The 17,711-nt window shown below is 41.3% G+C and overlaps 1 protein-coding gene across 1 annotated transcript in view; it reads right to left on the reverse strand.

The window, feature by feature from the left end:
* The window catches only part of mtmr8 (myotubularin related protein 8), a 34,659-nt gene that overhangs the window by 9,292 nt on the left and 7,656 nt on the right, over positions 1-17,711 (reverse strand). Inside the window, 9 exon segments of the mRNA XM_039766330.1 lie at positions 488-613; positions 2,274-2,383; positions 2,468-2,600; positions 3,922-4,056; positions 4,281-4,409; positions 5,737-5,831; positions 5,834-5,893; positions 14,991-15,153; positions 15,546-15,668. Of these exon segments, the coding sequence (XP_039622264.1) occupies positions 488-613; positions 2,274-2,383; positions 2,468-2,600; positions 3,922-4,056; positions 4,281-4,409; positions 5,737-5,831; positions 5,834-5,893; positions 14,991-15,153; positions 15,546-15,668 (1,074 nt within the window).

Genomic DNA, 17,711 nt, shown 5'->3' on the forward strand with positions numbered 1-17,711 from the left:
ATTGATATATACTGTATGAATAACTAAAAGTGTGAACATAGAACACAGTGGTGTTTATCAAATTGTCCTAATTTAATAACTTAAAAAGATACAGCTTTTAACAAAGAAACTATTATTCAGGGTTTTTCCACGTTCTCTTTGAAGACTCTGACTTATCTTCTGCATTTGAGAGACATATTGCCTGGCCAACCTAAATGTATATTACTTAATGTAAGTATTTTATGTGATGCCTTGTTGTCTGTTTTGAGTCACTACCACGCTTCCTCAGACAGGCTCCAGATAAAAGTGATCCACAACAGGAATAAGCAGGTATGCACAAAGAACAGATGGATAGGCAAGTTTAAATGAATGCTTGCCCCTAAGCCAAATTTAACAGTGTAAATAGTTCAGCCATAATTGATTGAACTTCCCTGATGCACACATAGTGCTAATGTTATAAAGCAAGAGCCTAAAAACATTTAACTTTTTCTTAGCAAATACATCTTACCATAAGTCCTTTAATGGTTCGGTAATAAGGGTCCAGCAACAAACTAGCCAAGGAGCACACCTGAGCCGTTCGATCCCAACCATCTGAACAGTGCACTAGAACACTGGCTCCTTCATGAGCAACAGCCTGATGAATACAAAAGAGTTGATAAGAACATAAGAAATTTGACAAACTAGAGGAGACCATTCAGTCCATCAATCACATTTGTTTAGCAAATAGCTAAGCTGTCCCAATGAACTGAGCAACCAAATCCTGACATGTATGACAAAGTTTATGAAGCAAATCCAACATTTAGGAAATTATGTCAAATTATCTAATATTTTTTAACTAAACATATATTCTCCCTGAACAGAGTTAACACCGTACACAGTCACATCAATATTTTTCAGTTCACACAATATCATGACACATTCAGTACATCAGAATGGGCATCAGAATTTCCATAGTGTTTAAGCAACAGATATTCTATGTGACACATTCCTTAAGTACCCATCTGCTCACAGAAATTGAGCGAACAAGTTAAGAAAGTATGTTCTGATTACACAACACAGGCAGCAATCAGATAAATAAGAGAATGAATGGCACTACTCAGAGCAAAGGGCTCATACTGCATAAAGTCAATAGCCTCAAGTACCCCTCACTGCTGGATTGGGTGGGGTCAAATGTCTGAGTGTTACCACATAAGGAAAGGATAATGTGTGTATTTATTTATTCAGTTTGCTAATAATTATATATATTTTTAATTTGTTAGTTTGTTACTGTTTATCCATTACTTAGAATAATATTGTTTTTGATCACTTTCCAAAGAAAATACCATAATTTACAGTAGCAGAATGCTGGAGGAGGTCTTGTTATATGTTAAAAATCACAGATATATACCCCCACGATATCCCATATCCCTCAGCAAACACCTAGTCTTATATGTTAAAACTTGGACATCCCACCTTGTCTATATGTGACCCCAATGAATCCCATGTTTCACAGCAAAGACCCTCTCAAAAACCTAACTATACATGGACACAGCCTGCTCAATTACTGACTCACACTATCACTGTATGCAGATGACCTGGGATTCACAAGTAGAAATTAACGCTATGTAGAGACCAGAACTTGCTAGCACAGTCCAGCAAAAAAAAAAAAAAAAAAAGGCACTTATAACCTCTGTAGCTTTCAACATACAACCTCCAGGACAAGCACGAGAAACACAATCTTAAACCCACTTAGTCTAATTTAGGGTCAAGGGAGACTGAATCTTATCCCGGCAGCAAACCGCACTGGACTGGAAACCAGTCCACTGCCTACCCTATTCACACAGGGCCAATGTGGTGTATAAAATAATCTCCAAGTAAACTATTGTTCCATTTTCTAATTAAACACATTCTGTTGTGTATGTCTGGTAACATACACTATAACTGATGTACACATCATAATATGCTCCAATTTTATAAACATGTGGTTTTCATATTAATTTTATAAAATTATCAAAACCTGTAAGAAGATAAATCGCAGTACTTCCTTTTGCAGTTTTTACAAGTACAAAATGGCATTGCAGTAACGAACACACAAGGTTAACACTGATGGATGCTTCTGCTGAAAGTCAGTGAAACATGGACTCAGCCTTACAAATCAGGACGAAAAGTATTTGATACCCTAAACTCTGCAGTCAGAGAGTGAGAAAAATCACTGGACCTTTTCTGTGAGGAGCAACAATAGTGAGCTCTCCATTACAGCAGCTTCTCTTTTATCAGTGTTGACCCAAACCATACACAACTGCAAAAAAGATCACCTTAACAAGGAAAAGTGCTGCATCCATTACAGCCTTTATGTGACGCAGCCATCCAGAACTCTCCAGGCCGGTTAAGTAGTCACTCATAGAGGGAGATTTCATTTCACATACTGTCAAGAAAAATTCAATATAAAAATTAATATGCGATCACACTTTAATAAAAGGCCACTCATTTATATTATGATGAGAATCACCTTCCAACAGCTTCTGAAGGCTATTCCTCATTATGTGGATGTTTTCAATACCAACAAATTGAAATTTGATGTTGCAATAATGGTCCTCATTTTCATAACCTTTGCCTGCTGCTCTGTTGGCTATTGCATTTAACTAAAAGGAAAAAATACATAAGATAAACTTGTTATAAATAAGAAAGACTGAAAGAAAAAAAAAAAGTGCTTTCATAGTGCCGTCACTATTCAGTTTGAAACAGCATCATATGTTAAAACACTTATTCAAAGTGAGTTGGAAGTTGCCAGCTGACTACATGTGTTCAGTTTACACAAAAATCAGGAAATAGCAAAGCAGTGGGTGCCAAATATGCCGGCATGTGCATGTCAGAAAAATCATCCCTGCTGGGTTTTTCAAACCACTACCTAGAAAGCTATCTCCACATAAAGGATTTCTGCTGGCAAATACTCAGTTAAGATAAGGGTTAATCGAAGATGAAAGACCATCGTGCAGAAAAAAATCTGAGCCACATTCAGTCAACTAACCGAGATGATATGTGGTGCCAAAAGTGGTAAATAAGCATTCAACCTGTCGCACATTCTCATGAAGGAAATATGGTAGTCAAGGATCCAATGGAGCTCATTCCGACAAAGAAAAACACTAGACACTGCAGGATTACAAAACATGGTCTGCTCTGTTTAATCACATGTCCTGCTGATTCTCTATGATAGAAGAAGAATAATAATAAATAAAGACAACCATAAATAAATCTTGCCAGACACTGCTAAGGCAGGTTGGAAGGTGTGGTATAATGGCAACTGGTATAGATTTGTGGTATACAGCTGGTCCCTTGGTATAAGTATATTAATGTTTTAAAACGGCAGGATACCTGAAAGTTGTACCGATCCTGATATAGACGTTTTACAGTAGGGTAATGCTTCACATATGAAATTTTTAGTATGGCTTCAGGAATGTAACAGTACAAGTTTTAGCATAATCAAAGGCCAAAGCATCTGTGGGATATGATGGAAATAACTAGATGTGGCAGAGACAAACAATTACATAATTTGATAGCAGGTGGAGATTCATTTTTAGTGTGGGCATTTTGTCATCCTGGTGATAATACTTAAAAAATAAAATAAAAACAACACTGTGGTGACTTATACTGGTCACTAGATTTACATTCTACTGATTTTACTGGTATGTTCTGCCTACATCCCACCCATTCCACCATGTGCACTATTTTAATCCTTACATTCAAGCAAGTTATTACTCTGAAAAGGAAGCTGTGAACATGAGTCCATAAGAATTTCTCATTACTACAGTTTAAACTAACATCCTAGCTAACCAAGTATAAAAATTAAGCTAACGCACAATTCTTATCAGTGATGGTCATAATAATGGTCATAGTGACTGATGTATTTCTTTGATATAGAAATTTGCAGGCCTAAAACTCTCCCTTTCACACTGGATTACATACCTTAGGGCGGGTGTCCACTACATACATTGAAGGAGAACTCTTGTTGGTATCACTGATTGCTTGCAGCATTTGTTCATCCTCTACACAGCGTGCATTGAAACCAGAAAGAGGCTGGCTGCAGCGACAGATAGCTGCCTACAGAGCACAAAAATACAAATAAAACAAAAACTTCATGACTCACCTGAAATAGTCATGTCACTAAATAAAGCATCTATGCATATTTTAAAGACTTTACCAAGAACCTACTGCACTCAAAATTAGAGTGGTAGGGAAAGTAAAGTAATTACTGGATAAAGCTGAAAAGAGTCAAAAACTGCTTCAAATATCAGTTGCATTAATATACAAATAAATGGACTTGCATTATTCTTCTTGTAAAAGTATGAAAGTACAGGAAACCGTCCTCTGCTCCGAAACTTAGAGCTTCCCACAATAGTCGGCTTACTAGCAGTTTTGGGTACGCCAAGCAGAGCTGGATATGTGCTGCAAACCTATAAGAACAATTAATATTGAGGGAAAAAAAAAACAAAAAACAATATTACGAGAACCATAATTTTGAGAATATACAGAATTTTATACTTTGTGTATGTGATTTTTAAATTAGTAATATACCATGTCTGCTTTGCATGAGAAAAAGTACATAACTACAGGAAGAAAAAAAATCATTTTCTGTGATAACAGCTTCCATAACCAACAACCAACTTTTAGTTAGATGTCAACTCATAAACCTTTGTGTTTAAAAAAATATTTTGTCTCTCTGTCTATAGCTTCACAATTACTTAGTTTTGTTTTCTGCTGTGAAATACATGAATGCTTAATAATTTTATGTATACTCAAATATGAAGATCAAAGGTGTTTTGAAAAACAATAACTTTTTTACATAGGGTTCATAACAAGACTCATTTTAGATAACACATTTACAAATTTCTTATTTTAATGGTTATTATAACAAATTAAGCATAGATATACAGTATGTGTCGCATACACAGGACACTATTAGTCACTCTTGCAATTAACTTTGTCTTTTTGAAACAACCCATTTAGTTGCTTCCACAAATCATAATTTTATTTGTATTTGTGTCTGCACAGTTAACTGTAAGTTTTTGAAAAAAATGTTTTTATTAACAATGAAAGTGACCCAAGAAAATCAAAAATTAAAATATGTATATATTTACTGCAAAGAGATACAACAATCCCATTTATGCTTCTAAATTTCAACAAGTTTAAATATGTTGACTCCACAGACAAATAGTGGTCTATCACACTGAAAGGCAATGCGGATATGGAGGGGAGGATCTCTGTGCCTAGGAATTGTAATTCAACATTTCCCATGACCAATGGGTAAACTAGCTCTACAAATGAGCTCTGAAGAGTTTTCAGTTCAGTATGTTAAACATATATTCTAACAAGTTAATTTTGGGCATTCACATTATATGATAGTCTAAAACAAACTGTATACTTGCTGTGCTTTACAAAAATGGCATAAAAAGAAATATAAATAACCTCCTTCAACAGAGTGTCATTTAACCAAAAAACATCCCAGAAATAAAATATCATGACAGAATACATGACAGAAAAACAGTATCTAATTTATGTCTGAAAACATCTTATTTTAAGAGTCAAAATGGCAAAGAAATACAAAAGTATGTATCATTAAAGATAGATCATACTGCTTTGTGTCTTAATATTGTAATGGCAAATGTGCTCATATCTGCAAAATCTAACAAAGTTAAAAAAAAAAACAAAACAAAAATGACTATGTAAAACATATAAAAACAGATGGTAATCTCAAGGACAGAGGGAAATAAATCTGCTTACTCCATAGGTGGCATTTATGTCAGTTATCTCCCAGTAATCATTGGGTAACCCCATACGCTGAAAATCTGCATTTACATCAACTGTAGTCCATCCAATTTTCTGCTTGCTTCTCCTTCTTTAGGGTTATACAGGAAAGCATACAGGTCTTCAAAGTTAACTGCAAAAAAAACAAAAAACAAAAATAAATACATACATAAACAAGACAGCAAACTGGGTAATGTAAACTGAACATTAAAGGAAGTTGGGAAGATATTAACATGAAAGAAAGCTACAAGAATTAAGATGAAAGAGTAAATAATCTCTCAGAAAATGATGGACTAGAAAAAAGCATAGAATCCTGATTTAATTAGGAATTTGACTACAACTTTAAATTTCTTAGTCATTAACTGGATAGAACAGTGGCTCAGTGAGAAATGTTACCACTTAATGTGCTTCCATGCTTCCTATATAGAATTTTAATATTTTATTCAAGTTCACTGGATTTATCCACAATATTCAATTTTTCCCCACTCTTCAAACACATATTGTTAAGTAAAATGTAAACATTAACTTGTTTCCATGTGATCAAATTTGGGTTCATGAAAAAACTTGTTCTAGATCTATAGGCTAAGGCTCCCTACAAACCTGTGCGTGGAAACAGTTACAAGAGCTAGGTGTGTGCATGCTTAGCACATTCATGTTATTTTTAATTAGCACAAGTTACAAGTAAAATATTGCACACAGAAAATGGAAGTTGTCGCATCAGTTTAGCCATTCATAAAAGAACATGTAGACTATAAAAGACTGTCCAAGTTCAATGAACATGGAAGTGATGCAAGTTTACTCCAATGGTCTGCAAAAAAAGTTTAGGTGTACGCGCACAGAGAAATAATGACTGATGAAACATGCAATCAGCGGAAATGCAAGCAGGGTTCTTCCCCCCGCTTCCATTATGTCACATTTATAATCAGAAATAGGTTTTCAGTCTGTAAGAAGTTTAAGGTCACATCTATAATGTTGCCATAATAAAACTATCCCTCCTGAAAGTCACACCAAAAAACGCTATAAGGAAAATGAAAATTCTGAAAGCATTATAAAGCTTAATAAATGTGATGGGAGACTGAAAGAAGATAAAAAAAAATCTCACACCAAGCTTGAAAAAACTAAAGTATATAGTACTATACAAACAAGAGGGAAATATTATGTGATCAAATAACTGAAATATTTTTTTTTAATCTAAATGTAGATTGTTATATCTGGAGAAAACCCAGCAAATGCATCTGAGGAACCTTTCAATCAGAAGCAATTTCTAAAAAGAGGGTTGTGGAGCGATGGGTGCTGAGCAGTGTCCTGTCAATCATAGAGAATTCACTGCATCCACTGAACAGTATCATCTCCAGACACAGGAGCAGCATCAACGACAGACTGCTGTCACTGTCCAGCTCCACTGACAGACTGAGTAGATTGTTCCTCCCCCACACTATGCAACTCTTCAATTCCACCTGAGGGGGGGGTAAACGTTAACATTATACAATGTTATTCACTGTTATACCTGCCTTGCACTCTCCACCTTTCATTTTTTAACTCGCACTGCGCTTTTATTGCTCTTTAATTAATATTGTTTTTATCAGTATGCTACTGCTGGAGCATGTAAACTTCTTAAGAGTCGATAAATCTTGACTTTAGTATCGTCATATATTTTCCACAAATGAATCTCCGTAAGTAATTCCCAAATATCTAGATTGAGCTTTGATGAACTCTTTCAAAGAGAATGTGAAACCTGAACCACCCCAAAGATGACATTAATTATATGTTTTTAGCAGCATTACTGAAAACAGAAAAAGATAAGTAGTAACATTCTATAAAACATCATTATAATTTTACAAAATAAAATGTTTGTATATTTTATGTATGGTGTGTGTGTGTGTATATATATATATATATATATATATATTGTCACACACGTGTGCATGGGAAGCAGCTGAAGGGCTTAGGAAATACTGTTTATACATCTGCCCAGGGGCGGGGTGCACTGACGCTCTTTCTGAGTTCTCTGCAGGTCTTACCGGGAAATCCCACCAGGAGCCGCCATTTCCAGGAAGGACACATCACTTCCGGTTCCGGCCCCAAGAATGAGGTCACTTCCGGTTCCGGCCCCAAGGATGATGTCACTTCCAGTTCGGCCCAGAGGACGACATCATTTCCGCCCTCTGTGCTATAAAGCTCACTGCCTTGGCTTAGGCAGGCAGTTCTGTTTTGGACTCTGTTGTGTAAACAACTATTACAATGCCTCAAAGACTTTTGCAGCCGGGAAACCGTAATAAGCGGGTGGCTGCCCCAAACCTTTCCGCGTCTCTGGTCTCCACTTATTACAGTGGCGTAGTCGGCAGGATGGTGTCCCCGATGAACCGGGACACGAACTATCACGGAACCAGGTGGGTGAGTACCGGGGCCGAGTTTCAGGGCGGGGAGTGCGCCAGAGGGTCAGGAAGGACGCGGTGCAGGCTCTGCTCCATGAGCATAACTCGGTGGGGACCACCCATCTCGTGGAGAACGTAGAGGGGACCCACAGGCGTGGGCTGGCTTCTGGGGAACACACACGAGTGGCTCAGTATGCTCTCCTTGGCAGGAAAGCCGAGCTGCCCATCGGGACCAAGGTCCCAGTTAGCGATGGGTTGTCCCCAGGCCGGCAGGTGAAGGAAATCATAAACTGGGAGTTTAACCCAAGCAAAGGGCTGTCAGAGCAGGCTATGGCTCTCTGGCAACAGGTGGGTGAGTGGCTACGGCCATTCGAGTTAACCCCCTTACAAATAGTGCAGCAAGTGGCCTGTTTTCTGCTGCTGAAAAGACTACCCCAGGAATTTGCCCAGCCGCCTGGGGCGAATTCCATTCTATGGACGAGCTGCTGCAGCTCTTGCAAACCCAGAGGCCGGCTGTGAAACCTGGGAGGGCAGAACAGCCGCTCTGTGGACTACCGGGAGCTATGTCCCACTAAAGCAGTCCCTTCCACGCATTCCAGAGCTTGTTCCGAAGTCGCCGGGCCGTCTGGCTTGCGACCTGTCAGGGAACAAGGCGGACCGTAGGGGACAATGGCGGGGTTGTTTGTGTGCCCTTAGCAATCCCTGACGGATAAACATACGGGGGAGCTTCTTATTAATGGACATAAGATAACAGCGCTGTTCGATTCCGGCAGTAAGCGTGTCTGTCGTTGCTCGCCGCTTTATTCTACCGCAACAGTGGATTAAAAGAAGACCAGTCTAAAATGTATACACGGAGATATCCGCACATACAATACCGCCCGGTGTTACGTATGTCTCGGAGGAACCCTTGACAGCTTACCGTGGCGGTGCATCCGGATCCTCCGTTTCCCGTAATCCTCGGGCGAGACTGGTCTGATAGTAACGGCGGTAGTTTAGTAAGCATTCCCCGAAAAACTTATGGCCTCGTTATAGATGACAAGATTCATCTCAAGTTGCTTCCACACCGTGTAATCAGCCGACAGGGAGTGGGGCGGTAGGCCAAGAGAGTGACGAAGACACTCCCGGACCGTCGCGGGCTACTACGTCATCCACTAGCGCCCCGGCAGCGAGGGAGGAATCTCCGCCCCTTGAGGTCAGACCGGACCCGCTCTCTGAGTTGCACTTTCAGTTTAGAGCGACGCCGGCTTCTTTCAAGAGAGAACAGTGGAATGACGACTCTCTGAAACACATAAAGAATGCAGTGGTTCTCGTTAACGGCCAACGACGCATTTGCCCATGCCACAGGGACCTCACTTTGTCGTTGACAATGATTTGTTGTATCGGGTCGCTGAACATGAGGGAAGGTCCGGAAGTTGTTGCTAATCCCGCGGACCTACCGGCGGCAGGTTTGCGAAGTTAGCACACTCCCACCTTCTTGGAGGCCATCTCGGCTCCGATAAAACATTAGAGCGAATTAAGCTCCGTTTTTTCTGGCCGGGGATTAATGAGGAGGTTCGCCGCTTTTGCGTTTCCTGTCCGGAATGTCAACTGCGGCAAATTCCTAGGAGGGACCGTGCTCCTCTGGTTCCCCTTCCCCTTATTGATGTTCCCTTTGATAGGATTGGGGTTGACATAGTAGGACCCCTAGAACCCTCAGCCCGAGGATATAAATATATACTCGTCCTCGTGGATTATGCTACCCGATTCCCTGAAGCCGTTCCGTTGCTCGGCTACCACAAAAATATTGCACGGGAACTAGTAGGAGTCTTTTTCAGTAGGCATTCCTAGAGAAGTCCTGACGGACCAAGGAACGCCTTTTACCTCGGAAACGTTCAAGGAGACTGCCAAGTTACTGAAAATAAAGCATTTAAAGACCTCGGTGTATCATCCTCAAACCGATGGCCTAGTGGAGAGATTTAATCAAACTCTCAAGCAAATGCTACGTAAGGTAGTCAGCAAGGATGGGAGGGATTGGGACCAACTCCTCCCCCTTGTCCTCTTTGCATATCGGGAAGTTCCTCAAGCCTCTACGGGGTTCTCTCCATTTGAATTACTGTACGGAAGACAACCCCGGGGTTTATTGGATATTTTAAAAGAGGGCTGGGAAGGGGAGGCACAGCCCTCCACTAATATTTTGGAATATATCGCCCAATTGCGCGGTAGATTTGATGCAATAAGACCGATTCTAAAAAGTCATATAAGAGGCAATCAGCACAGGCCCGCCTTTATGACCGTGGCACGACTCTCGGGAGTTCCAACCGGGGATCGCGTCATGGTATTGGTACCAACTTCTCACTCTAAACTGCTCGCCCATTGGCTAGGCCCCTCTGAAATTAAGGAAAGGAAGGGATTGGTTGACTATTTGGTGAAACAGCCCAATCGCCGACCAGCTGAGCGATATATCATGTAAACCTGCTGAAACCGTGGAAGGAGAGGGGTCCCGATCCCTCCTCCCGACAGCCCTGCTCTCTCTCGCGAAGTAAGTTCCCTTAATTTCGCGAGCAGCTATCCCCCAGGCAGAAACAAGAGCTCGAAGCAGCTATCCGCTCTGTCCCCGAGGTGGTAAGTGAAAAACCCGGTCGGACCTCTCTGATTGCGCATGACATATTGACTGACCCGGGGGTGATCGTCCGTGAGCGACCCTACAGACTCCCGGAGGCAAAGAAAGTAGAAGTGGAACTGGAAATCAAGCGAATGCTGGCACTAGGAGTAATCGAGGAAAGTAGTAGTCCCTGGTCCAGTCCCATCGTCTTGATTGCTAAGCCTGACGGCAGTTGGAGGTTTTGCAATGACTTCCGTCGGCTTAACCAAGTTTCCAGATTCGATGCTTATCCCATGCCTCGCGTGGATGACCTCCTCGAGAGACTGGGACCAGCCAAATTCTTGACTACACTTGACATGACAAAGGGGTACTGGCAGGTTCCTTTAACGGAGTCCGCGAAGGAAAAAACGCGTTTAGCACTCCTAGCGGACACTGGCAGTATCGTGTCCTTCCATTCGGGTTACACGGGGCGCCTGCGACTTTTCAGCGTCTGGTGGACAAAGTGCTCCGGCCCCATAACTCGTTCTGTGCTGCCTATCTGGATGACGTGTCATCTATTCCAGCACCTGGAAGGAACACATACAGCAGGTCACAGCAGTATTACGGACACTGGGAGAGGCCGGGCTCGAATCAACCCCAAGAAATGTTTCTTTGGATTGAGGGAAGCCAAATATTTGGGCTACCTAGTGGGCCGGGGTACTGTGAGGCCACAGTGTTCCAAGTTGCAAGCCATAATGGCCTGGCCCGTCCGCAAACCAAGCGGCAAGTCCAATCCTTTCTCGGTTTGGCCGGGTACTACCGCCGGTTTGTGCCTCGCTTCTCCGAGAGCGGCGCCTTGACCGACTTGACAAAGAAAAGAGCTCCTAATACGGTGGTATGGTCTGATAAAGCGGGGCTGCATTCAGTGACTTAAAAAGGGCTCTGACTTCAGCACCTATCTTGATCTCCCCTAACTTCTCTCTCCCTTTTATCCTCCAGACGGACGCTTCGGACACAGGCTTGGGTGCCGTGTTGAGCCAAAGCGTCGACGGTGTTGAACACCCCGTTATGTACCTGAGCCGGAAACTGTTGGACAGGGAGACCAGGTACGCGGCGGTGGAGAAAGAGGCTCTGGCGATCAAATGGGCAGTAACTCAGCTGCGGTACTACCTCTTGGGTCGCGTGTTCACTCTGGTGACGGATCATGCACCTCTGAAGTGGATGGCCCTTCACAGGGAGTCGAATCCACGGGTCACGAGGTGGTTTCTTGACCTGCAGCAGTACAAGTATACGCTCGTTCATCGACAGGGGTCTCTTCATGCCAACGCCGATGCCCTCTCCCGGCCCACGACCTCTCGGTGCAGGTCGCCCGACCCACGGGTCTGGGCTGAGGGGAGTCTTGTCACACTGCGTGTGCATGGGAAGCAGCTGAAGGGCTTAGGAAATACTGTTTATACATCTGCCCAGGGGGGGGCGGGGTGCACTGACGCTCTTTCTGAGTTCTCTGCAGGTCTTACCGGGAAAACCCCACCAGGAGCCGCCATTTCCAGGAAGGACACATCACTTCCGGTTCCGCCCCAAGAATGAGGTCACTTCGGTTCCGCCCCAAGGATGATGTCACTTCCAGTTCCGCCCAGAGGACGACATCATTTCCGCCCTCTGTGCTATAAAGCTCACTGCCTTGGCTTAGGCAGGCAGTTCTGTTTTGGACTCTGTTGTGTAAACAACTATTACAATGCCTCAAAGACTTTTGCAGCCGGGAAACCGTAATAAACGGGTGGCTGCCCCAAACCTTTCCGCGTCTCTGGTCTCCACTTATTACAATATATATATATATATATATATTTATATATTAGTAGCGTGTGGCCGAGGCTTTTCCCTGGCTGGGACACCTCCACGCTGAGAAGACTGGGGGAGCAAGTGTGGCGACAGCGTTATCTCCCCTGGGGTGCTAGATGGCAACCTCCCTGGATTGCAGCAGTAGGAGCTGCTGAGCTCTTATGAGCAGTTCTTTCACCACACCTGGAAGTGCTGCCGGAAACGAGTAATGAAGCACCTGTAGCACTTCCGAGTGCATTATAAAAGGAGCCAGTAGCCATTACACAAGGGAGCCAGAGTTGGGAGGAGGAGCAATGAAGCTTGACCCTAGGAGTGAAGGTGGAGAAAGATAAAGAGAAGAGACATATTGTATTGTACTGTACTTGTGCTGGGACGGTGTAGGGACTGCGTTATACTTGTGGGGAATGGGGAAGGTATTTCCCACAAGGGAAAAAAAGGAAAAATAAAACCTGTGTGCAGTGAACTTATGTGCCACGCATGTCTGTGTCGGGTTCAGCTGTCAGTGCCAGCCTGGTAGTCCACTATATATATATATATATATATATATATATATATATATATATATATATATATATATATATATATATATATATATATATATATATATATATATATATATATATATATATATATATATATATATATGTGTGTGTGTGCAGCTGGAGATCCACAAAGGGAGAAGACGAATCATGTATCATAAAGTAGTTTTTATTTCTCAGCTTTCAGCCCCTGCCAGGAGCCGTCATCAGAGAGTAATGCCTAGACATACAAGAATCATAGGCAATACATAGCAAAATTAGGAGGTTGGGGGTGTCAGGGGTTTGGTCAGTGTATGGGGGGGGTTAATGAGGTGGTGGTTGGGAGATATTACACTTCGCGAGCAATCATCCAGCATCTCATAAACGCAGCTGTATTAAAACTCTATTCAGAAGAGTCTAAACCCATTGTAATATGAAGGAGACAAAAACGAATGAAAGACGTCACCTTTTCCATCTTGTCACTTCAAATGGATATTCAAAGACATTCATTAAACACAGCCTACACAGGAGACACCAGAGAACTCAGCATATAATTGACTCGAACCAGGTCCCCCATCTCACCTGGTACACACTTCCTTATCATCACGTAACGTTAGAAGGCACAGCACGCATCCTGTCCAAATCAGGTATCAGAATAGCACACAAGCCTACGAACAATCTGTGTACTGTCCTTTTCAATTCCAAAAAGAAGAAATCAACAGCAGAAACACGAAATGCAGTTTATAGCATTCCTTGCCGTTCTTGCTCAGCGGCATACACAGGACAAACATCAAAAAAAAAAATCGCAACACATATACAGGAACATCACAACGCCATCAGAAAAAAGGACTCACGATCACTGATCTATACTCATACAAAATCAACCGGACATACATTCAACTGGGAAAATGTACAAATAAGATTTAAGGCCAGTACTAAAAGTGCCAGAGAGCTGGCTGAATCTTAGCTATCAAACAAAAATGCCATCAACAGACATGTGGACATAAACCCAGCATATGCAAACTTAATAAGAACATGTTCATAATAAATATAACTTTACAACCAATATTCCTCCCAACCACCACCTCCTCATTGACCAAACCCCTGACGCCACCCCCTCCTAATTTTGCTATATATTGCCTTGTATGTCTAAGCATTACCCTCTGATGATACTGTATATGGTGTATGTTTGGAATTATAGTCATATTCACTGTAGATCACCCAAAAACATTGTTCTATCATATACCTTAGATGCCTGAAAATTTCAAAACACCTTTGACTAACACACTTCAATTTTGCTACACATACACTAAAACTCCCGATTCAATTTGCCTTATAAGTACTGTATATATATTGTAAATTTAAAAATAGAATCACCAACATATAATAATTGTACTGAATGATTAAGCCATCAATATTTTATTAAGCATGAGGAAGAAGTAGACAATTTACATTTTTCAATTTTGTATTCTGCTAGTAATGTTTAACCAATAACACTGATAAAAGCCTAACTGTGACATACTTTTTTTATCTAATTTTACAGCTTGTGGTCAAGGAATATTCTATTCTGTTAACCAGAAACAAAGTCACTCACTTTATACCTTTGTTAAAAAGCAGACCACTAAATTATCAGCTAGCTGAACATAACTGCATAACTGTTCAGGCCTCATAAAACCACTGGCACATGCATGTGCTCAGGTGTTACCTCACATGTGACTCTTAACTAGGATTTTCTGGCTCTAGTGTGGCAGTTCCATAGATTCCTAAAAATGGCATGTGCTCTAAAATGAGAAACAGTTATTTTACATGCCTGTGTGTCAGTGTGTCCTGGTGTAACACCTAGATAACTCCTAGCAAGTTTGCTTTTACAATAGTGGGTTGATAAGTAGCCTTGAAGTCATAAAGTACCTAGCTACAGTTCCTGACAGATCTACATACCTGGCTGGAAGAGTTTAAGTAGTGACAAATACACATCTTGACAATCTCGTTCACGAGGAATAACAAAGTGTACAACACGAAAGTTCTTGCATCGTATCAATAAAGGGCATCCAGTAGCAGTGAGGGGTAGCTTTTCAACAGTGGAAATGTGGTGGTGAAGTATCTAAAAAGAAAAAAGCAACACTGAAAAAAGTGAAAAGAAATACTGTCTGAATAACTACAAAGTACTGTTTTTCTCTTTTTAAAATACTCTAGATTCCAGACCAAGTCTTTTCTACGTATATCACCTATGTATATACTGTAAATCTATGTTTAACACACAATAGTACTCTGTATTATGCCAAGCACACAGTTTAAAAAAGACAAACACTTTAATATGTGGTACAGGAAGAGTAAGTGGAAATCTTTAGAACCTGCCAGCTAACTTTAGACAAATTCATCCCACAGTACTTTGTGATATTAAAGATGAAATGAAGTTGAGATATGAAGGGCTGCAGCTCACTTCCAAACACAGAAATGAAAAGAATGGTGATGCTCAAGAAGACTACAACTTACCCAGGTTTCTTTTCGTACATCTGCTGAAGTTTCAACAAAAATCAGGTGAGTTGCAGTTAGGTATAGGGTTCCAATGGCCGGCTTCTTATTGTTGTATCTGACTAATAATTTAACCTCTTCTACCTGCAATATCCAAAATGAACATTTTTCAATGTGTGTATTATGCATCATAAAAGAAACTGGTAATGGAAAATATTTTAAAATTAATATAAACAATAATGCAAAATGGCGGCACAGTGGCGGAGTGGTAGCGCTGCTGCCTTGCAGTTAGGAGACCCAGGTTCGCTTGTTCTTCCCATGTCTGCGTGGGTTTCCTCCGGGCGCTCCAGTTTCCTCCCACAGTGCAAAGACATGCAGGTTAGGTGGATTGGCGATTCTGAATTGGCCCTAGTATGTGCTTGGTGTGTGGGTGTGTTTGTGTTTGTACTGCAGTGGGTTGGCATCCTGCCCAGGATTGGTTCCTGCCTTGTGCACTGTGTTGGCTGGGATTGGCTCCAGCAGACCCCCCGTGACCCTGTGTTTGGATTCAGCGGGTTGGAAAATGGATGGATAATGCAAAATAAAATAAACTAACTCCATATATATATATATATATATATATATATATATATACACAGTAATCCCTCCTCGATCACGGGGGTTGCGTTCCAGAACCCCCCGCGATAGACGAAAATCCGCGAAGTAGAAACCATATGTTTGTATGGTTATTTTTATTTAAGCCCTTATAAACTCTCCCACACTGTTAACATTATTAGAGCCCTCTAGACATGAAATAACACCCTTTAGTCAAAAGTTTAAACTGTCCTCTATGACAAGACAGAGATGACAGTTCTTTCTCACAATTAAAAGAATGCAAATAGATCTTCTTCTCTTCAGGAGCAGAGAATTTCAGAGGAGAGAGAGAGAGAGCTGCAAAGAAAAGCAAACAATCAAAAATCAATACTTGTGCTTTTAAGTTTGCGGCATTTTAGAGGAGCGTTAGTATCTTCTAAGCAAACAGCCTCTGTGCAAACAGCCCTCTGCTCACATCTCCTCCGTCAGGCAGAGAACGTCAGAGAGAGAGAGCGAGATTAAAGCAACAATCAAAAAATCAATACGTGTGCTTTTAAATATGCCGAGCACCGCAATAAAGCAGCATTTTTTTAGAGGAGAATCAGTATCTTTTAAACAAACAGCACCTCTGCTCACACCCCCTCCGTCAGGCGCAGAGAATGTCAGAGAGGGTGAGAGAGAGGCAGAGACAAGCAAACAATCTAGCTCCGCGCGGGATGCATATATTATAGCATTGAGGAGTTTTAGTTAATATGTAATACATGCTCTGATTGGGTAGCTTCTAAGCCATCCGCCAATAGCGTCCCTTGTATGAAATCAACAGGGCAAACAAACTGAGGAAGCGTGTAGCATAAATTAAAAGACCCACTGTGTGCAGAAATCCATGAACCAGCGAAAAATCTGTGATATATATTTAGATGTGCTTACATTTAAAATCCGATAGAGTGAAACTACGAAAGTCAAAGCGATATAGCGAGGATTACTGTATATATATATATATATATATATATATATATATATATATATATATACACACACACACACACACTAGGGTGCTTCGCTCGCCCATCCCCGTGTTTGGTTTACCGGATATACAATACAATTCATTTTTTGTATAGCCCAAAATCACACAAGAAGTGCCGCAATGGGCTTTAACAGGCCCTGCCTCCCATCCTTAACCCTCTAAGAAGACCAGAAAAAACTCCCAAAAAAAAACCCCCATGTAGGGGAAAAAAATGGAAGAAACCTTGGGAAAGGCAGTTCAAAGAGATACCCCTTTCCAGGTAGGTTGGGTGTGCAGTGGGAGTCAAAAAGAAGGGGGTCAATACAATACATGTACATAGAACAGAATAAATCCTCAATACAGTATAAAAATTTAAATTCTAGAAGTACGGAGTAGAATGTTACATTAGATGATATCACATAATATGATTTGGATTTGCTTTAAGTCCTGGAGACCACATTCATCAAGCTGCCTCCCCCATTTTGCCATTCCACATCTGAAACAGCGCCAATACGATGAAAGGACCCCTCTTTCCCACGATTCCTGTGATCCTCCATCAGGGATGACTTTACCTTAGGCAGGCAATATACAATTTAAAGAGACTGTTATTT

Source organism: Polypterus senegalus, chromosome 10, assembly GCF_016835505.1.
Source record: "Polypterus senegalus isolate Bchr_013 chromosome 10, ASM1683550v1, whole genome shotgun sequence".
In the NCBI taxonomy this organism is placed as follows: domain Eukaryota; kingdom Metazoa; phylum Chordata; class Cladistia; order Polypteriformes; family Polypteridae; genus Polypterus; species Polypterus senegalus.